The 17,848-nt window shown below is 44.3% G+C and overlaps 1 protein-coding gene across 2 annotated transcripts in view; it reads right to left on the bottom strand.

The window, feature by feature from the left end:
* Positions 1–17,848, bottom strand: part of LRIG1 (leucine rich repeats and immunoglobulin like domains 1) — a 93,953-nt gene that overhangs the window by 50,395 nt on the left and 25,710 nt on the right. For both annotated transcript variants that reach the window (XM_082060380.1, XM_082060381.1), the window contains exons 2-3: positions 8,169–8,240; positions 3,242–3,316 (exon numbers count right to left, since the gene is read on the bottom strand). In XM_082060380.1, the coding sequence (XP_081916506.1) occupies positions 3,242–3,316; positions 8,169–8,240 (147 nt within the window). The remainder of the gene's footprint in view (positions 1–3,241; positions 3,317–8,168; positions 8,241–17,848) is intronic.

The raw sequence follows: 17,848 nt of genomic DNA, 5'->3' as shown, positions 1-17,848 counted from the left end.
TTGGTAACCCGTACATAGATTATTTTTCCCTTCTGTTCTATTAAAAGCCTTATCAAGTCCCTTATGTTTGCTCTTGTCAAGATGAATGACTTTGGCAGTATTTTCAACGTGCAAGGCAAACAAACTGACTCTTCAAGGAATAATTAAACTGAACTAAACTTCACGGCAGTGTATTAGGGCACAGAATGTTTGATACATATGTTATGCTTGCATCCATCTGCAGCTTGAAATATCCAAAGATTCGCAGAAAGCCTTGAGAATTCTCTCTCCAACAGATTCCCACATGCTTACACATACATGACTGGCCCACAGTCCACACGCATGTGGGGTCAAGCAAGTTTTAGGTGATGGAGACAGTTATGGGAAACCCTGAAACAGGGAATGCAAAGCAATCCAGCTCATTAAGAATCCTTTATGGAAAATCTGAGCTTGGCAGCATGGCAGATTTCTTTCTCCCAGCACTAAAAGGAGAGAAAGTCTCTTCCCCAATTTAGGAAGAGTAGGAGATGAAGTAACTCATTCAAAAGAGCTGTTTAGAGTGACATATATACAACTCTTGCTTTTATAATACATTCAACAGCCCTTTGGAAATACTTAACCACATGCAATACACAAAACCTACTTCAGAGGTTTGTGAGGTAAACACACTTCACACACTTCTAAACACTGAAAAAAAAAATAAAAAAGGAAATGTATTTATTTTTCTTTAGCAGTAAGAATACACTGTAACACTATATACTTAAACATAAACCAGTTTCTCAGTACACAGCCTTCATTATGAGTGTTCACCCTGGGTTTAGTTTGGCAGCCTCCCCAACAATTACTTCACAGATTTGAAGGCCAGAAGAAACCAGTATGACCATATAATCCAATTCCTTACATCACACCAGGCCAAAGAACTTTACGGAACAATTTGTGTATCAAGCCCATTAACCTGGAGTTGAACTAAAGGACCGTCTTTTAGGAAGCCATCCAATTGATTTAAAGAATCCCAAGGCTGGAGAAAGCCTCACTTCCTCAGCAAATCATTCCAATGTGAGTTAGTCAGCAACATTGATTAAAGCAGGTACTTTAAAACATCTTTCAGATTATTTTTACCTCTGATAAAAATTAAAAGGAAATGCGGGGTGGGGGAAGTGGCATTCTTTGAAACAAGCTAAACAAAGAGATCCTTCTTGCAGAGGTATGACAGCAGCATTACAAATCCTGCTATCAGAGTTATTTATGTGTAGCAGCTGAGGAAAGCAATACAGATTTCTGGAAAGTGATCCTAAGCAGGTCTGTTTAGAATACCGTCCTTTTATCATTTGGCTTTGTACCTTCCCCTTCCTTCTGCACCACTCTGAAATTTCAGAGGAGCTGTAAATCTACTGCCTTCCACCAGTCATTATTCCTCCTTTCCAAACTGCTTGTTTCGTTTCAGGAATTAAAAAAAACAAAAACAAAGCTCTATCAATTTGATCCTTTGCCAATGGCTAAATTAATAGCAAAAATAACAAGAGTTTGTGAAACTCAGATCATTTATAGACACTGTGAGAAAGAAAAGCTGATTTGAGGGACCTAAAACTATATGCTGCATGGTAAATTGTATGTAAGCTTTTGACTCATAAATCAGAGTTTTTTGAATCCAAGTGCATAACGCCCTGAGTAAGCTGAGTTCAAGTGGCAGGCAGATGGCCTCTCAAGTCAGCGGATCGTGCCTTAAACAAGGGACACGCTGCTCGGAGGGAGTTACTGTCCCTCTCTGCAGCCAGCAGTCCCCAGATCACACAACCAGACTTCACATGTGGTCACACAAGCAGGGAGGGTCTGCGGGAGGAGGCAGAAATCAAACGAGATGGTTTCACACCAACTGCGTGTGACACATTTGACAGGTCTGATAACCGCTGAGACACAAGCCACCTCCTCCACCCAGGAGGTGAAGTGGTAACTTAGGCATTTTACAGAGACACTTGCTAGATCCAGCACTGATGACAGCAGAGGAGCACTTTGCTTTTCATAAGCTCTGCCAGAACATGGCATACCCAAGAACCAGATCAAAGGTGCCATATCTCAAACAAAAGCTAAACTCACTTCACGCCAGGAGTGAGATACGGACACCGATTAGAAGCTAAAAATCTCTAAACTGAATTAAAACAGTAAGGGAGTTCTTCTGCTTTGCATATTTTAACACTGCCTAATGGAAGAGTAGGAACAGTGCCAGTTCATTTTGCTCAGTTCTGTCCTTGAGTTAAGTAACAGGAATTTACTTTTAGTAAAGAGCTCAAGGTTGTCTTGGCATAAGTTGGAACCTTTTGTGCATGAGAGGTGGTATGGACCCAGGCATTTTCCACTACAAGAAGCAAATCCATGGCAAATGTGGACACCTGCCGTGGGTGCACACTGCAGGGACACACACCAGAAGCCTTCACTTGAGCTGCTCAAGTGCTTTGCTGGAGTCTGTATCAACTATAACCACTTCCCCTTCCTGGGAACTTGGGAGGTATCATGCATACCTCAGCAAAATTCCTTCTCGGTGTGCATTACAAGCAGACACATGCAAAAATAATTTTAGAAATCCATACTCTTAAGATACTAAGAAGTCTGATATTATAATGTCTTTATTCCCTTCAGCAGCATCCCCAACCCAAGTTCCTTGGTGGCAGGTACACAAGTGCTCTCAGGTGTCCAACACTTCTGCAGGCACCTAAACTGCCAAAGTCAGGAACTTCAAAGCTTCTGCAGATCTAGCCTTACAATCATCAAGCACTCTCAGAAAAAAAAGTTGAAAGAGACCCTAAAAACAAGTCTGGAATGAGTTCCCTGAAAGATTCAGATGTGCATAGTCTCTGGCTTTAAAAGAGAAAAATTATCAGAGCAGGGCCAGGGGAAAAAAAAAGAAAAATCAAGCACAATATAGGAACAGTAAAGTTATATACTCCTTTAATAGCACAAGTATGACATAATCGTTGAAACCCAAAGGCAGATGACAAAAAAAAACTTTATTCAATGTGCAACTAACTTGTAGAGTTTACTGACATAAGTTACCACTGATCATAAGCACAACATTAATCAAACCCACCATCATGCAAATTGCACAACTGCAGAAGATGTTTCTTAATTAAGGTGCCAACAAGCCTGCAGTCTGGAGAGTCAGCAGAAGCAGGTGTGACACACATGAAACTCTGGGTCAGTAGCAGCCAAACCCATCCCACAAACAACAGCTCAAGCTCAAAAGCCAAAAGATGCAACAGCGACTTACAGGTGGAGGGAGCGGACACTGGCAGCAGCAGGTCCCAGGGAGGGAATGGTGGTCAGCTCATTGTTGTTCAGTCGCCTGCAAGAAACAGAATTAATTAATTGTTGAAGCAAGCAGCCTACGACCAAGCATGTGGGAGCAGGGGACAGCCATGGTGCTTCCTCAACCATCCCTCTACAATTCTTTGGGATCACTGACATTCTGGTGGAGGCCTCCATCCCAAGGGAGATGTTTCTCTCTGATAGTCCCTCCTTATCCTCCCAACCCTTAATAATCACAGCCACCATAACTAGTTCCACAGTATCACCTTCATAAAAGCAAGGCTCTTCTTCTTCCACCCACTCTCTTAAGCAAAGTCAAGCACCACTGAGGAAGGTGCTGTGCCACAGCCCTCTATCAGCCTCAATTTCCAGTGTTACCAGGGAGTGGAGCCTGATAGAAGACTGTTTGCACCCGCTGCCTCAGGACAACAAATTTAACCCCCTCCCCAAGAGACAGCCCCAACTTGCCCCTCCATGCCAGGCCAGGGTGCCAAGGCAGCAGGGCATGGCGGCCTTAGGCCTCCTCTCCACACCAGACTAAGATCTGAAAATCCTGCAAGGGCAGCCAGCACCACACACAAAAAACTGGTGCTGAGCACAGTAATGCCACCAAAAGCAGGTGACCTGCTCCAGCCGGCCAGGGAGCACCGTGCAGCCCCCCGGGGCTAATGGCAATTGCAGATGGGCCCTGCTCCTGGAAATGCCAGTGCAGAAATGTCCCCCTCAATGGCCTAATGTTTGAAGTGTTTTTCTGACTGAAAACAGATCCTCGCCACGTGACCAGCTCTTCCTTGGTTTAAAGAGCCCCTGTTTGTATGGTGAATTAGTCAATTAATTACTCTAACAGTCGCTTGTCTGGCTGCTTGAAAATTACCTAATTTCTTAGCCATCTTGCCCACTCCCCCACCGCATGCTGAAGCAATTAAAGCTGAGCCAGGCAGCACATGGCAGCTCCCTGGGACCCCCCAGCCGCCTCCATCAGCCACTGCTTGGGGCAGAGCCTCGCTGGGTCTCTCTCCACCACCGCCTGCTTCTAAACTATTCCCCTGCTGTAGGGACTCTGCAAGATCTTAAAAAGATCACAATTCAGGTGTGAGAAGAAGAGGACCCCACATCAAGCAGGGGAGCACAGCTCAGGTGTGCTTAGCCACGGGCACAAGTTGGGGCAATCCTATTTTTTTTTTTTTCCTATTTAAAACTATTTTTGGCAGGTGGGAGAGGGCAGCAATGCATCCATTCCAGAACTTCCTTCTAACTCCTCTGAGAGCAGGCAAGATATTTGATTTCATGAGGAGTTCCAGGCACTGCTGGGATAAAAGCCTTCCTCAGCCTCAGCTCTACCTCTGACATTATACCCGTACCTTAAAATGTACGAGGAGAAAAAAAGCCAGATGCATTGCAATTCAGCAAGGAGCTCCACTTTGCAGCTAAAAGCTCACTGCTGCTCCTATTATAGCAAGGTCTAGACCTTTCAAAGGTACAAAGCAAGCAAGAAAGTGCATTAAAATGCTTACATTTGTGTCATGTTTTCATAACATCCAACTGAGCATCTTTTTGAAAGGCACTAGAGAGAAGGATAATTAGGCCCACCCTCCACTAGCCTGGCTCAGCTCTGGTTAAGTGGCTCTGACACAGACTGGCATCCAACAACTGGTCAAACCCTCCTCTGACATAAGTGTGATTTTTCGTGTATCAGTCTCCTGTCAGGTCAGCAGTCAGTCAGAAGTGCTTCTCCCACTTCATTTTCTCTCTTGGCTCACAGGCACCAGTCGCTGACAAAGAAGAGAAAGCCAAGCTTGGTGTTTGTCTGGGACTTCCCTCTCATCTTGCCCTTCACCCACGTAAAGCAAACAAAAATAATAGCAAAAAAAAAATCCCCAAAATAGAAGAGCCAGGCTCAACAAATTTTAACTTTCAGCCTCCTTTCTCCTCCCCAGCCCTCACCTTTGACAATACAAACCTGCTGCCTCTGGATGCTAAGGCAGAGGAGGAGGGGGGCCACCCATATAAAATATTTACGGTCCGGTTGCCAGGCTGGTGTCAAGCTGAAATGGAGCCTGCTCAAAAATAGCACAGCTCTCCAGAGCTTTCAGTGAAAGGCACTTTAGAAAATAAAAGGTGAGTTGTTTGGAGAGGAATTTTAGCACAGTTACTACTTCTCTGTTACAAGAGAGCCTGGAAAACCTGAGAGCTGTGCAAGCACCACTTTCATGGATCCCATGATCCACATGACCTGAGGAAACCCCAGGAAGGACCAAGGGCCTACCCCACAGCAGCACCCGCCATCCCACCCTTTCAACCACAGTACAAGAATGGATAAACCCCAGAAGGGTCACCAAAGGGGACGAGAGAAAACACAGGTGTCCTGAAGGAGGAAAACAATGTCACAGTCGAGCCCCTTCCACCTGAGCATCCATCAGCACAAAGCTACTTATTTCAGAGCATGTGGGATCATGGGGTTTCATATCACTTTGAGGTACTAAATTTCACCCCACACAGACTTAAAGCTTTCAAGGTAAAAAAAGCTTCTTAAAAAAAAAAAACGCCTAAACCCAGGGAAAGTGAAAAAATGTAGGGTAAATACAGCTACTATTTTATTGCTTTCTTAGCAAAGCAAACAGAGCATCCAAGATAATCTATTCAGTTTAAATCTTTTGGTTCACAGAGATTTTCTTCAAATCAAGGGAAAACAAAGTTTTTTTACAATATATCACACTGATTATTCACATAGAGACACACAAAGAGCTTTGAGCCTCATCTGCAGTGCTCAGGAACCACAAGCATAGCGTCTGAAGCACCATGGGAGGCTTTGGGTCTTATCAATGCATCTATTATTTGGGGCAATCTCTTTCCCTGAGGCTGACTTGGTTTGCCCAGCACAGTGTGCACAGCAAAACACCGACTTGCTCTCAAGACATGCCACAGCATGATACTTATTTCATGAATGTTTGCAGAGTGCTTAAAAAAAAAAAAAACACCCAACCCTCACAAAGGAGATGCTCTAGCAGTATAGATGTGGTTCTCTTTGTGAAATGCAGTTTATTTCAGTGGTCTGTGGTTTAGCTGTTATTCAAAAGCAACCAAGATTGGTAGATAGGGCTTTTAATAAGCTTCTCCCTCACAATTTCCAGAGCCTGCCTTCCAGGCTCAGCTCCAGACCTCTGCCTCTCTTCCAGTTTCCCATTTCTGGTTGCTCCCTTTCCCTCCTACTCACTCCTCTGCTCTCTCCCTTTTCCCTAACCCTACCTTTCCGACACAGCAAGCAGCTCTTATCTACACCATTACTCTGTGAGTGGCATTACTTACCTCCCCTGAACCCTCACAACTTTTTTTTAGCAGCTGACTGTTCCGTGCAGGGCTTGTCCTGCTCTCGACACGTGCAGCACTGCGCACAAGGGAGCTCCCTACCTAAGGAATCAGAAGCCATATGCGTTTCCCAGCTTCACGCTCCCCAAAGTCACATGCCTTCAGGCGCTTCCACAAATAAAAGCTATTGCTAAGCCACAATGATGTTAGGATAATTCTAAAGTCTCATGGGATCAGAGCTGTGATTCTCTTCTTTAAGCACAGAGCAATTTAAGGCTTTCCACAGCTTAAAGAGAAGTTGAGAAAACAGATCCTGTAGGCAGCATTTTGCTTACCTGGATCACTTTCTCTCCACTCCCTGACTGCTCTTTGGGATGGCTGTGATGAACTGATTGCAGAGCACTGTAGTCCCTCCTCATGCATGTTCCTCACTTCATCATGATCCCTAGTAAGTCCCTACTATTAGTGTAAGCAGGGGAGCAGCCAGAGGCAATCAGGCAGGGGGAGAGATGCTATATTAGTCCAATCCTGCCAGCATTAGTCAGGAAGAACTCCCACTGCAGCAAACTCTGTTGCCTGTAAGAATCGCAGGATCTGGCCCCTCCACAAGTCCCATAGCCAACACTTAACAAAAACAGACAGAGGAACAAGAGAAAATGTATTATATACACAGAGCGCCGCATTGTTTCTGAAAGGAAATGTTTCTTCAGTTTCCCATGAGGCATCAGTAGCTCTTCAAACAGAGCCCAAACCTCAAGTATGCCAGCGATTCAGCATTCAAACGCGAGCTCATTACCTCAACCCACCGCTTGCAATTTCAGTCACTTTCATTTTTCGAAACCCAAAAATCAGCGCTCCGGTAGAATCACCGTGAATAGCTGACAAGCACAGCTCCTCTGAGAGTGTAACTGCAGGGCATTTACACAGATTGGGAGCTAGAAAATCCCACGATTCCCCAAACAAGGCTTCTTTTACCAGCAAGGGGAGTCTGGCACAGCTGCTCAGACCTCCACCAGGTCCTTCTCTTCCCCAACTAAAGCAGAAGACGGCTCTGCTGTTTTAGCCTCTCCTAGAAGACTTCAACCAGAACTTGTTCTGCTTCCAAAAGGAGCACAAATGTCTGAGAAAGGAGGAGACACAGTTAAGTGCTTTGTTATCCCACTACACTACACCTTTGTTTCCTGTGAGATTTGGGTTAGGCTGGCATCAGGTATCACAATCCAGGCAGTTGCGCCTTGCTCCGGGGTTATCCTGTCAGCAAGGAGCGATGTGTGCACGTTCAGGTGTGTCAGCTGAACTGCTCTCTCACAGCACTGCACAAGACAGAGGGAGGCAAACTCCAATGATTTCCAATAGCAGCTGTGCTGTTTTCATTGGAATGCTGTGTTCTGCTAATTGATTAGTTTAAAAAAACAGCACAGGTACAATATGGAGGAAAAAAACCAAAACCTCCACGCCAAGTTGGATCTGCTCATTCTAGTAAGCTAAAGGAACATACTGTCTTGGGAAACTAGATACAATTTCCTCCTGGCCCACAAGCTGCCCTGGCAAAATACAATTAAAACCTTTGAAAGAACACTTACATTTCCTGAAGGTTTGACAGCCCTTCAAAGGCGGAAGGATCAATCTCCGTCAACTTGTTGTAGCTCAGGTTTCTGTTAAAATGAAAGACAGTGGGATCAGCATACTGAAGTTACTATGCTCAGCAAAACACAGTCATTTTATTTATTCCAGATTGCACTGAGAAGGTGGGTTTGTTTTTAACAAGAGCACTTAAACATGGCAGAGCAGCACTTTTCTGCTGAATACATCAGAGTTACTTCAGTTTTGTGATCAAAATGTCATCTAGCTCTCCCTAGATTTTTCCTCTTTCGCATTAGTGTGGTTTTAATTTGTCTTTATATTACACAATTACATTCATTATTCTTCTATTGGTTATTCATAACCACAAAACTAATCACAGATGAATAGGTTATTTCCTGACAAATTAAAATCTGAATTGAAACAATCAACAAACCTTCTGCTAAATATTTTATAGCTATATTCACATGGAGTGTTTTTATATACCACCATGTATTACCTACAAGCAAAACCACACATAAGTACATACACTTATTATGTGTAAACATGACATATTCTACATTTTCTAACAAGATATTAGTATATTGCTAAATGTTGAGGTTTTTTTAATTAGTGTGATTACAGCTTTCAGCTGGTTACACAGTAGTACACACTTTGCTCTTCAACAATCCCAACCAACACTTTCCAGCTACCTGACAGTTCAAATCCAGATCACATTATAGCACTTCACTGATGGGAGATCCCAGAACATTACCATTTGGAAATACAGCCAGAACATTCTGGAAGGAATGCACTGTGAGGAACAGCAAACAGAAAAATGATGCAAATAAAGTACCGACTCTGAACACCACAAGCAAGATCCTTGGCATGCTCTGCTGTAGCATTGCGTGGTACAACAGCAAAGCTTCCCTTCCTAGATTTGCACTATCAGCACACCACACACAACAGGTCGAACCTGCAGCTGGGGACTTTCTGGGAGAGCACAGATCAATTAAGACCAAGTGACTAATGATGCGGAAATTAACAAATGGCCTCATTAACATGATGTATGCAGCGCTCGCATATTCCTGTGAGTGTGTAATCTAAAGAGGGAAGAGGCAAATTGATGGGCGGTGCAAGAAAAGCAACCGCAAGAAGCTGTAAGGAAATTGTGAGGGGGGACCTGCTTTATTTTCACCCTGCTCCACACCCTGCTCTAGGATATTATCCTGGGTAAAATTCAACCCTCCCGTCTCCTCTGCAGGGAGGTTACACCCTCCTACTGCACCTCTGAACATGACCCAAAAGATTCATGGCCCGATTTTAGATAAGGCCTCAAACATTCATCTACTTTTTCAAACCACCAAGCCAGTCTGACTAGAAAACTGGCCAATCTTCCCTCTTTTGTATATTTTGTTTTAAAGCTGTGCCCACAGAACCCAAGCAGGTAAACAGGACCTAAGTCACCAGGGCACCTACTGAATTTTTACCCACACTACATAACCCAAGAGCTGAGGACACAAAAACAGGGGCAGCAGCCAGAAGAGCACAGAGACCTCCTGTTTGAATTGCTAACCCGCTGCCCTTGGTGGCAACGCAAAGAGAAATCTAGGCTGACAGCAACCTTAGAAATACCAAGACTTGAAAGACTACAAAGCTCACCAACTTCACACGATTAGCAGGAAGCGATAAACACCTCTTTCAAGCTAAAAAGCCATTATTGATCGCTTACCCTCCTATAATGCATTTATGGGAAGTCCTCAAAGCATTCCCCTGTTCTCACATCTCTCATCCATAGTTCTCACACACACACCGTTCCCCATAATTTCAGCACAGCCAGCTCTGGAGACAGTTCCCTGCATCTTGCCTGAAGTGTTCCATTTTTTTGCCAATACCTGCTGCGAGAAAGGGCTCTACAAATCAACACAGGCTGGCTCTTCACAGAATCTAGACCTGAAGCCACACAGGAGCATAAAACCTAACCAAGCATCTAGTTTTAAAATACGTTGTCCTGTAAGCCCCTACTGTATTTTAAAACACTCAAGAGACCTTTAAATCAATACCAGCCTACAGCATATATCCATTTCACTATGAACTCAAAAGCATTTATCTAAATAAAAGTCAAACTGCAGTTTAAACTCAGAGCACATTTGAAAGCCAAGTCCATATTCATAGCACAATTATGAATTAAAGTGCAATTTGCCCACAGATTACATTACTACTTTTTTTTTTTTTAAAACCACACAGCAAAATCAGGTTGGAGATTGTCCTTGCCTGACGTACAAGCCAAATGAGGAAATACAACAGGTAATGTCCTATAGGCTCAACACAATAAAGATAAAGCTGACGCAGAAATACTAGTGATAAACTGTAAGGGGAAAACACAACCACCATCATGACCATGCATGAATCCATCTGGTTTAATGTATTTCTATACCTTCTATTGCTGCAAATCTTTGAAGTTCTTCAAGGTAACTTATCAAGCACTGAGAATCACAGACACCAACCGATCATTCCTACACTTGTCAAAGGGAACAGATTCCTGGCTTAGCCAATGCTCAAAAGCACCAAGTGATGCTGACGTGAACTTCAGAAGCTCACAAGTGAAAAAAAAAACAATCTTAATAAATTAAAGGACTTTATGGCCACAGTTTAACATCATCTAAAGCAACTTTCTGATTATTGTTGCTGCCATTCAAGAAGTCTGAACAAAGACATTGCAAAAGTAGCTGGCCCTTCAGACAGCACAACCGTATTTTGCCTGTTCTACACAGAGGAAAGGCTTTCCAATGGCTGCTGCAGAAATACAGGGGAACTCCACCTCATCACACCCCAAGGTCTTCAGTCCCCCCCACACAACCCAAACATACACTACACCATTCAAAAATCAGTGGGGAAATGAAAGCTAGAAATAGAGAGTCAGTGCAGAATAAACAGGAGACTTGAAATTCAATAGATACACCAAAATAAACAGCTTACTAAATTTCTGAGATATATCTTAGCTTACATTAAAATGCCCAGAAATTTCTAGCCTGAAGCATCAGTAATCAGAAGATGTGTTTTCCAGAACTCAGGTCCCCTCACTAGACAGTACTTGGCATGCTGGTCACAGCATGCGAGCAGGAGAAAGAAATAATGGGCTCCAACAGATAGATCATTGGGACCGGGAGTCAGGCAACTTCCATCTATTCCTGGCTCTCTTAATCTCCTGCTGGGTGACCGGGTCATGTCACATCACCTCTCCAGAGCTTTTGTTTCTACAACCACCCTTTGTCTGTCCTGTCTATTTAGACTGTAAATAAAATTGAGGTAGGTATTGTCTCAGTTTGCCCAATGCTGATGAAATGAGGTCTCAGTCTTGGTTGGGCTCCAGTAATGCAAATAAAGAGGGGAACTCAAAACTTGAGGTCATGGGTGCATATGACATTCCCCCACCACAAAGCATGGGTCGCAACCGTACTACAGCGCACGAAGCACTGCAAGGGCTGCAATGTCCCTCTCAGGTCAAGCAGACCAGCAACACAGGCTTGTTGGAAATGCCAATCCTGGGGGCACAGCTGTCCCATCGGTGGAAACGGTCACATTTCTGCTCTCCTATAGCACACCGATGCATTCTGATGTGCTGCCTCTGCCACACAGCAGTGCAACAGCTCACAATGAGCAAATGTTTCCGCTAACAATATTGTAAAACATCTTCTTCAAAGAAACAAGCCCTCAAAATCAAAACTCCATCCTTTCCCAAATCACTACTCCCCTAAACCATCTGAGCTATCTCAGGCAGTGGCATCTTTCCAAAGGGGCAGGTCACAGAGCATCATCTCCAGTGTTTTATGCCAGTTCCAGGAGACTGTGTCTTTGATGTGTGGTCGGCCCATGGCCCAGCACCTGCACCCACGTACAGATCCACAATTGCATCCTGCATACCCACACAGAACACAGCCTGCCCAAGCGTCCTTCTGCTTCTCTGCATGGGCACAAGTTTCTGCTGAGTTACTCGTGGGAGGATATTTTGATCCCTCCACGGCAACCGTGGAAAGAAAACAAAACTCAACAGACAACGCTACATAAGTCCTAGACAAGAGGAGCCTGGGCTGTTAATTCAGGGAAGCATCCTACAAAGGTCAGAAGCTTCTACAGATTGCAAAGAGAGAACAGAGCCACCAACTTGAGTGGCCCTTAATTTTCTGATTTTATTTCTCTGTTAAACAGAACCTCAACTGAGGCTTGGATTTTTTTTTTTTTAACTGTATTTTAACTTGATGGCATGAGAAATGCTCTGCACGTTATTTATCCATTGCACATTTCTTCAAGTCTTCCTTGTATCGGCTAATCCAACAATGCAGGGTATTCCCCTCCTGTCACTAAGATGCACACGATCGGGAACTGAGAACATATTATATCAATATGGGAAGGGCCCTGTTCTGTCTATTCATCCATTCCAGTCTCTAAATAAGAAAACAGTGTTTGCCTTTAGTTAGCATTGTGACAATGGCACTGTGGATCACTGAACATTGCAGAGCCTGAAAGGAAACCCTTGTTAAATATAACCAGGTACCCAGCCTGCCTTGAAACCACCTCCTGAAAGTAATAATGCTGTCACATAAAGAGTCCTGCTTGCCAGGGAGGGGATCAGTCAGCTCAGTGAACCATGAGATGCCAATCCTGCCTCCCTGGGCAAGGTGTGGGGTAGACAGGGAGTTCATGGAGAAGTTTTGGCTCTGCTTGGGGACTTGGCTGGTGCAGAGAAAAGCCACTTCTCTTTTGAAAAGAGAGGTGCCTGGCTGGCTTGCCAGACAAAGGAGGAGAGACATATGTGGCTCCTGGTCTCTGCTCACCATGATGATGGCTGAATTCTGTTCAGCAAGGCGAAAGTTTCTGACCCTTACATCAAAACCATTTATCTGTCAGTATGGAAGATTATGTCAAAAGCGTTTCTGCACCTTTTGATGACAGGCACTGGAGAAAAGGAGGACGGCTCAAAGTTCTGCCGCTGTTAACTGCGGCTTTCAGTAAACACTTTGTCAACCATTGTCATAACCCAACTTTTCATTGCTCCTGCACAAAAGGAAGCCGAGGGCCCAGAACAATCGAACCCTGCAACAGAAATTCCTCTAGCTAATCTGTCGAAAGATAGCTGACTAGTCCGCAGCTTACTGAATAGGCACCATCCTCTTCCCACATGTTTGTAGAAGGCTTTACAGCACTGGAATGGAGGCCTCGTGCACACTTGATTGGGTATGAAAAGCACAGCCGCAGCTGAATTAACTTGGGGATGGAGGCCAAGGGAACTAGAGAGGGAACACATTGGCCATGTTAAAAGTACACAGCTGTGCGGGGAAGAAAACACACTTGAATTTCTCTTTTAAACAAGCTTGTGAGCTCCCGGAGAGATGGCAGAGTCCTCATAAGCAGTGAAATATGAGGCTTAACACTAAAGCACAAAGCAATCAAAGAGACTTCAAGGATTCAGGTGGTTGTGTGGACCGTAAGGACAGAAAGAAGTGGCTTTAGTCCATGTTTTTTTTTCCTTGTGCAGAAGACAAGTCCCAAATCTACTCCCTCGAGGGAAACTAAGCCAAACAGCTACTGCAGCCGGTGCCAGCCACCCCCAGCTGCATGCATGGCAACACCTTCCCTTAAATGGATTTTTTTCAGTTCTCCCTAAAACAAATGGCCGCTAAATGGAATTGCATAAGCCACCACAGTGATGCTGCTTCACAAAGCAGACATGCAGTCCTTATTTACCTTGTGGAGGATTTCTTACGGATTCCTTTGAAGTGGCTGATGCACTGCCAGAAGCCAAAGCCTGAAATTGGGGGAAATCACTCACCCAACTCATCACCACTATTGCTGGGTCTGAATCCACCAGCTAAACTGATAGAAAAAAACACAGATTCTTGCACCCCTCAGCTCCCTCATCACATCTATTCCACTGCTCCCAAAGTAAGCATAACAGACAGGAAGGACAAAGAATAGAAATTCATCTTTGCTGAAGGATGCACTGAAGGGCTCTGCATTTGTGCTTCATCTTACTGTTCAACCAGCCTCAAGCATGAGCTGAACAACACCTGGGCTGACCGGGCTCTGCAGCCTCTGGGATTCTCACATTTTTGGGGCACCTCTGGCTGCGATACACTGAGCCTCATGATTTCTTTTGCAGTGTAACTCTGGGGAGCTCTGCCTGCCTATGCCAGTTTACAAGAGAAGGGACACAAAAATGTTCCACACCAAGCGTCAGAAAGATTTATCTCCTAAAAGGAGGTAAGAGTAGCAAAACACAGGCCACCAGAAAGGCGAGTGTCCCAGCTTGCTAATGTAAGTGGTTTGAGGAGAACAACAGGACTCGGGAAGTACAAGCAGCACTTGTGCGGGTGAAGCTGTGCCCCATCACTGAGAGGTTCTGTTAGCAGCTAAGCGAATGTGCTCACTCAGGCTTTACTTATGTCCTAGCTCAAATTAGCAGCAGCAGCATCATATTAGCTTGGGTTAATGGCCTGATCATATAAGGGGCTTTATGTGCAGATGGGAGTCAACTTAAGGGCAACCCTCAAACCATAATATGAGCTAATTTGACAGTGAAGACAAACTTTGAGAGGTCATCCAGACACCCAGAAATCTGCACCATGAATCACTTTCAGCCATGACCAACAATACTGTCTAAAGGAAATTCCTGTAGCATGATCACCGAAGAATCAATACCACGCCAATTCCAGCAGATGCACACAGTCATTAATGCAAAGAATACTAATTAAAACCACATCACTGAGAAGCATTGTGCCGGACTCCAATTTAATTTAGCATGTGGATGATCTGGTTCAAGGAATTAGAGAACAATCATCTTTTCTCCAAGTAACTTTCAGAAACACATTTCCAGCCTCACACGAGGCTGCAAACATAAAGAACGTGATGTTGGTCACTGAGGAAGGGCAGGAGTCCTTCACAGGAGCATTGGGTAAGACCACGCTGCTGCTGGGCTTTCTAGATCTCCTACAACAAGAAGCATCTAACAGGCTTATTTGTGTCTTTAAAAAGGGCAGTGTCCGGTTATTTTAGGCCCTGTTCAGTTTATACAAGTATGTTTTGACAAAGCCTAGGACCCTATTTCCTCCTATTTTAATAACCTCAGCAAAATGAAAGTGGAGTTCTTTTCTGCCTTTTATTTTAAATTTTCCTTGGAAGACTATCTCTTCCAAACACCCTGAATGTTTTGGGGTTTTTTTGGTTTTGGGGTTTTTTTTTTTTTTTTTTTGTTTTTTTTTTTTTTTAAGAAAGATTAGCTTCAACTTAATCTACATAATCACACACATATACAAGTACAGCACAACATATGTGCAAAGCACTTGCATAACTCAGGTGCTTACAGACCTCTTGCTGTGCTTCTGCAGCACCAGGAGAGACATGAGGATACTCATTTCACCAGGGTTTGATCCTGGTCCATTCAACAAGAGTTTTATCAGTATTTCAACAAAACAATAGTAAAGCTAGATTTCAAGAATTGAAGTAATTTGAAAGTCATCCAACAGTCTCAATAGCAGTGAGGACTGTGAGCCCTTGTCTGCAAATTGCCCCACCAGCGCTCGTGGCTGGGGACACCTACAGCCTCCCCTCCTCTCCTGGCAGCCAGTGGGGGCCCGAAGCAACAGAAGATGGCAGGACAAGGTAGGCATAAATGACAAGGTATTCAACAACTCTTTCTCTGCTTCTGAAAAACACCCCAAGCAGCAGCCCCCAGATGGCCCACAGTTAGTGAGGCTACAAACCCCCCATCACAACTGCATGTTCTTCTGCTCCTAACACAACAGCCCAGTCAAAGGCAGTTATTGTATGCTGGGAACAGGGGATGCTGCATGGGTGAGAGCAGGCAGTGTTTAATTACAGCAATTTTTCACTTTATTTGCTGCTTCTGTTAAGCCATGCTGCCTGAAGGAGACTCATTCCCTCCAAAACACACTGAGCCATCAGCTGCAAGGATATCAAAGCAAAATCACGTTTCGAAAGGAGCATGGACATCTAAATAAAAACAACCAAATTTAACATAAAACAATCCTGGCTTGCCACCTGTGACAGGTAAGAAGTTGGAAGGAAAAGCGGGATGAGGAGGGTTTTTTTAGCCCACAAATAAACTCCACTCTTAATCTGCCCAGATACCCATAGGGTGTGTTCTGGGTTTATTGTTTTAATTAACGTGCTGCCTACTGTCACGAGAAAGACATACCCTAAAATCAAAACTCCCAAGTTGCCTGCTCCACTGTGCAAGAGCAAATTCACCCTTTTCTAGTTCGATAGCTAGTTTATTTCTCATGGATTTTGCTTCCCAAGGGCAAAGCACACAGTCTTAAACGGCTGAAGCGAGGGCTGGAGGCCTAGCTTATAAACAAAATACTCGTGAAACAAATTGCTCCTGCTTCCATCGCCACTGTGTTTCTTCAGTAAATCAATAAAGGCCACGACTGCTTTACTAACATTTTCAATTAAGGTTCCCCACTGTGTATTCAACACGCTAATCCAATTTATTGAGGATTAACAACTATGTAATTTACTGTATGTGTCTACCTTAGAACAACTGCTAAGCCTTCATTAACTGATAACAAGAGCTGCATTGATAAACCAGCATTAAGTGTTATTTACAGTTTCAAAAATTGCTGCTTCTGCAAAGTAAATATTTTCAACTGAAAGTTGTGCAATTTTTCATAATTATTTGCAGCAGATAAACCATGTTAAACCCTTGGCTTTTTCAGTAACTTGGAAAGACCCACAGCAACACGTTCAACCACTGGCAACCTCACGCTCCCACCACTTGACTGCGCAGAATCCAGCTGCGGGTAACAGGTCGAGTGCAGATGGAGAAAGATAATTCAGAAATTCCCCAAACACTGTTCAGAAGTTTCCACGGTTTACGAAAACATTCGAAGTCAATCATTCTATAATATCCAATAACACACATTTTAAGATACATCTTCTCCTAAAACATAGAAGTGCAATGTGCTCTGCTCATTTTGGGGATGCAAGTGGTTTCAGTCATGTCCGCAAGGATCTCTGGTAAGCTCAGAGTGCTTAACCAGCCCAGAAGATACTTTTCCAGCGCTCCACCACCACAGATTATTTATCAGAAACATTAATTTAGTAAATACATCACCAGCTACCACTCTTGCGGTGCCACTGCCCAGCAGTACCGTTTGCATACACAATGCCCCAAGGAGGGAGAGCACCAAACCCCGATGCTGAAGTTTCAGCCACACATCCAGCATCGCCCCTTCATGGAACCCACAGCAAGTGGGGCTTGGACGTGCCCAGTTCAGCCCAGCCACGCCAGAGCAGAGCCCGGTCAATCATTAATGGCAGAGAGAGGGCTGGCAATCCACTCCTGCTGTGTTTGCTCAGTGCTTCATCCTCTCACAGTTCTTATTAATAGTTAATCAGGAGGGACCAATCTCCCCCCAAAAAACACGCTCGCTTGGAAGCAGCACAAAGGAATATTTGTGAGCTGGTTAAAACGAGTCAGGCAAAGAGTCGGGGGTGGGGGGAAGTCTTAGAAAAAACTGCATGCAGATTTTTCCTGCGGGTTGGATATGGGGGGTCACCAGCTTGCTCCTCATCTCTCCTGCCCTTGATGCTGCTTTTTAACACCACAGAGAGGGGCTGCACCACCTCCCACCCTCCTACAGCAGAATGGCACAGAAGCAAAAGGGAATTTCCCAGGAAG

This window comes from Streptopelia decaocto, assembly GCF_964273445.1.
Source record: "Streptopelia decaocto genome assembly, chromosome: 8".
Lineage (NCBI taxonomy): Eukaryota > Metazoa > Chordata > Aves > Columbiformes > Columbidae > Streptopelia > Streptopelia decaocto.
This window is presented reverse-complemented; position numbering and strand designations above follow the sequence as displayed.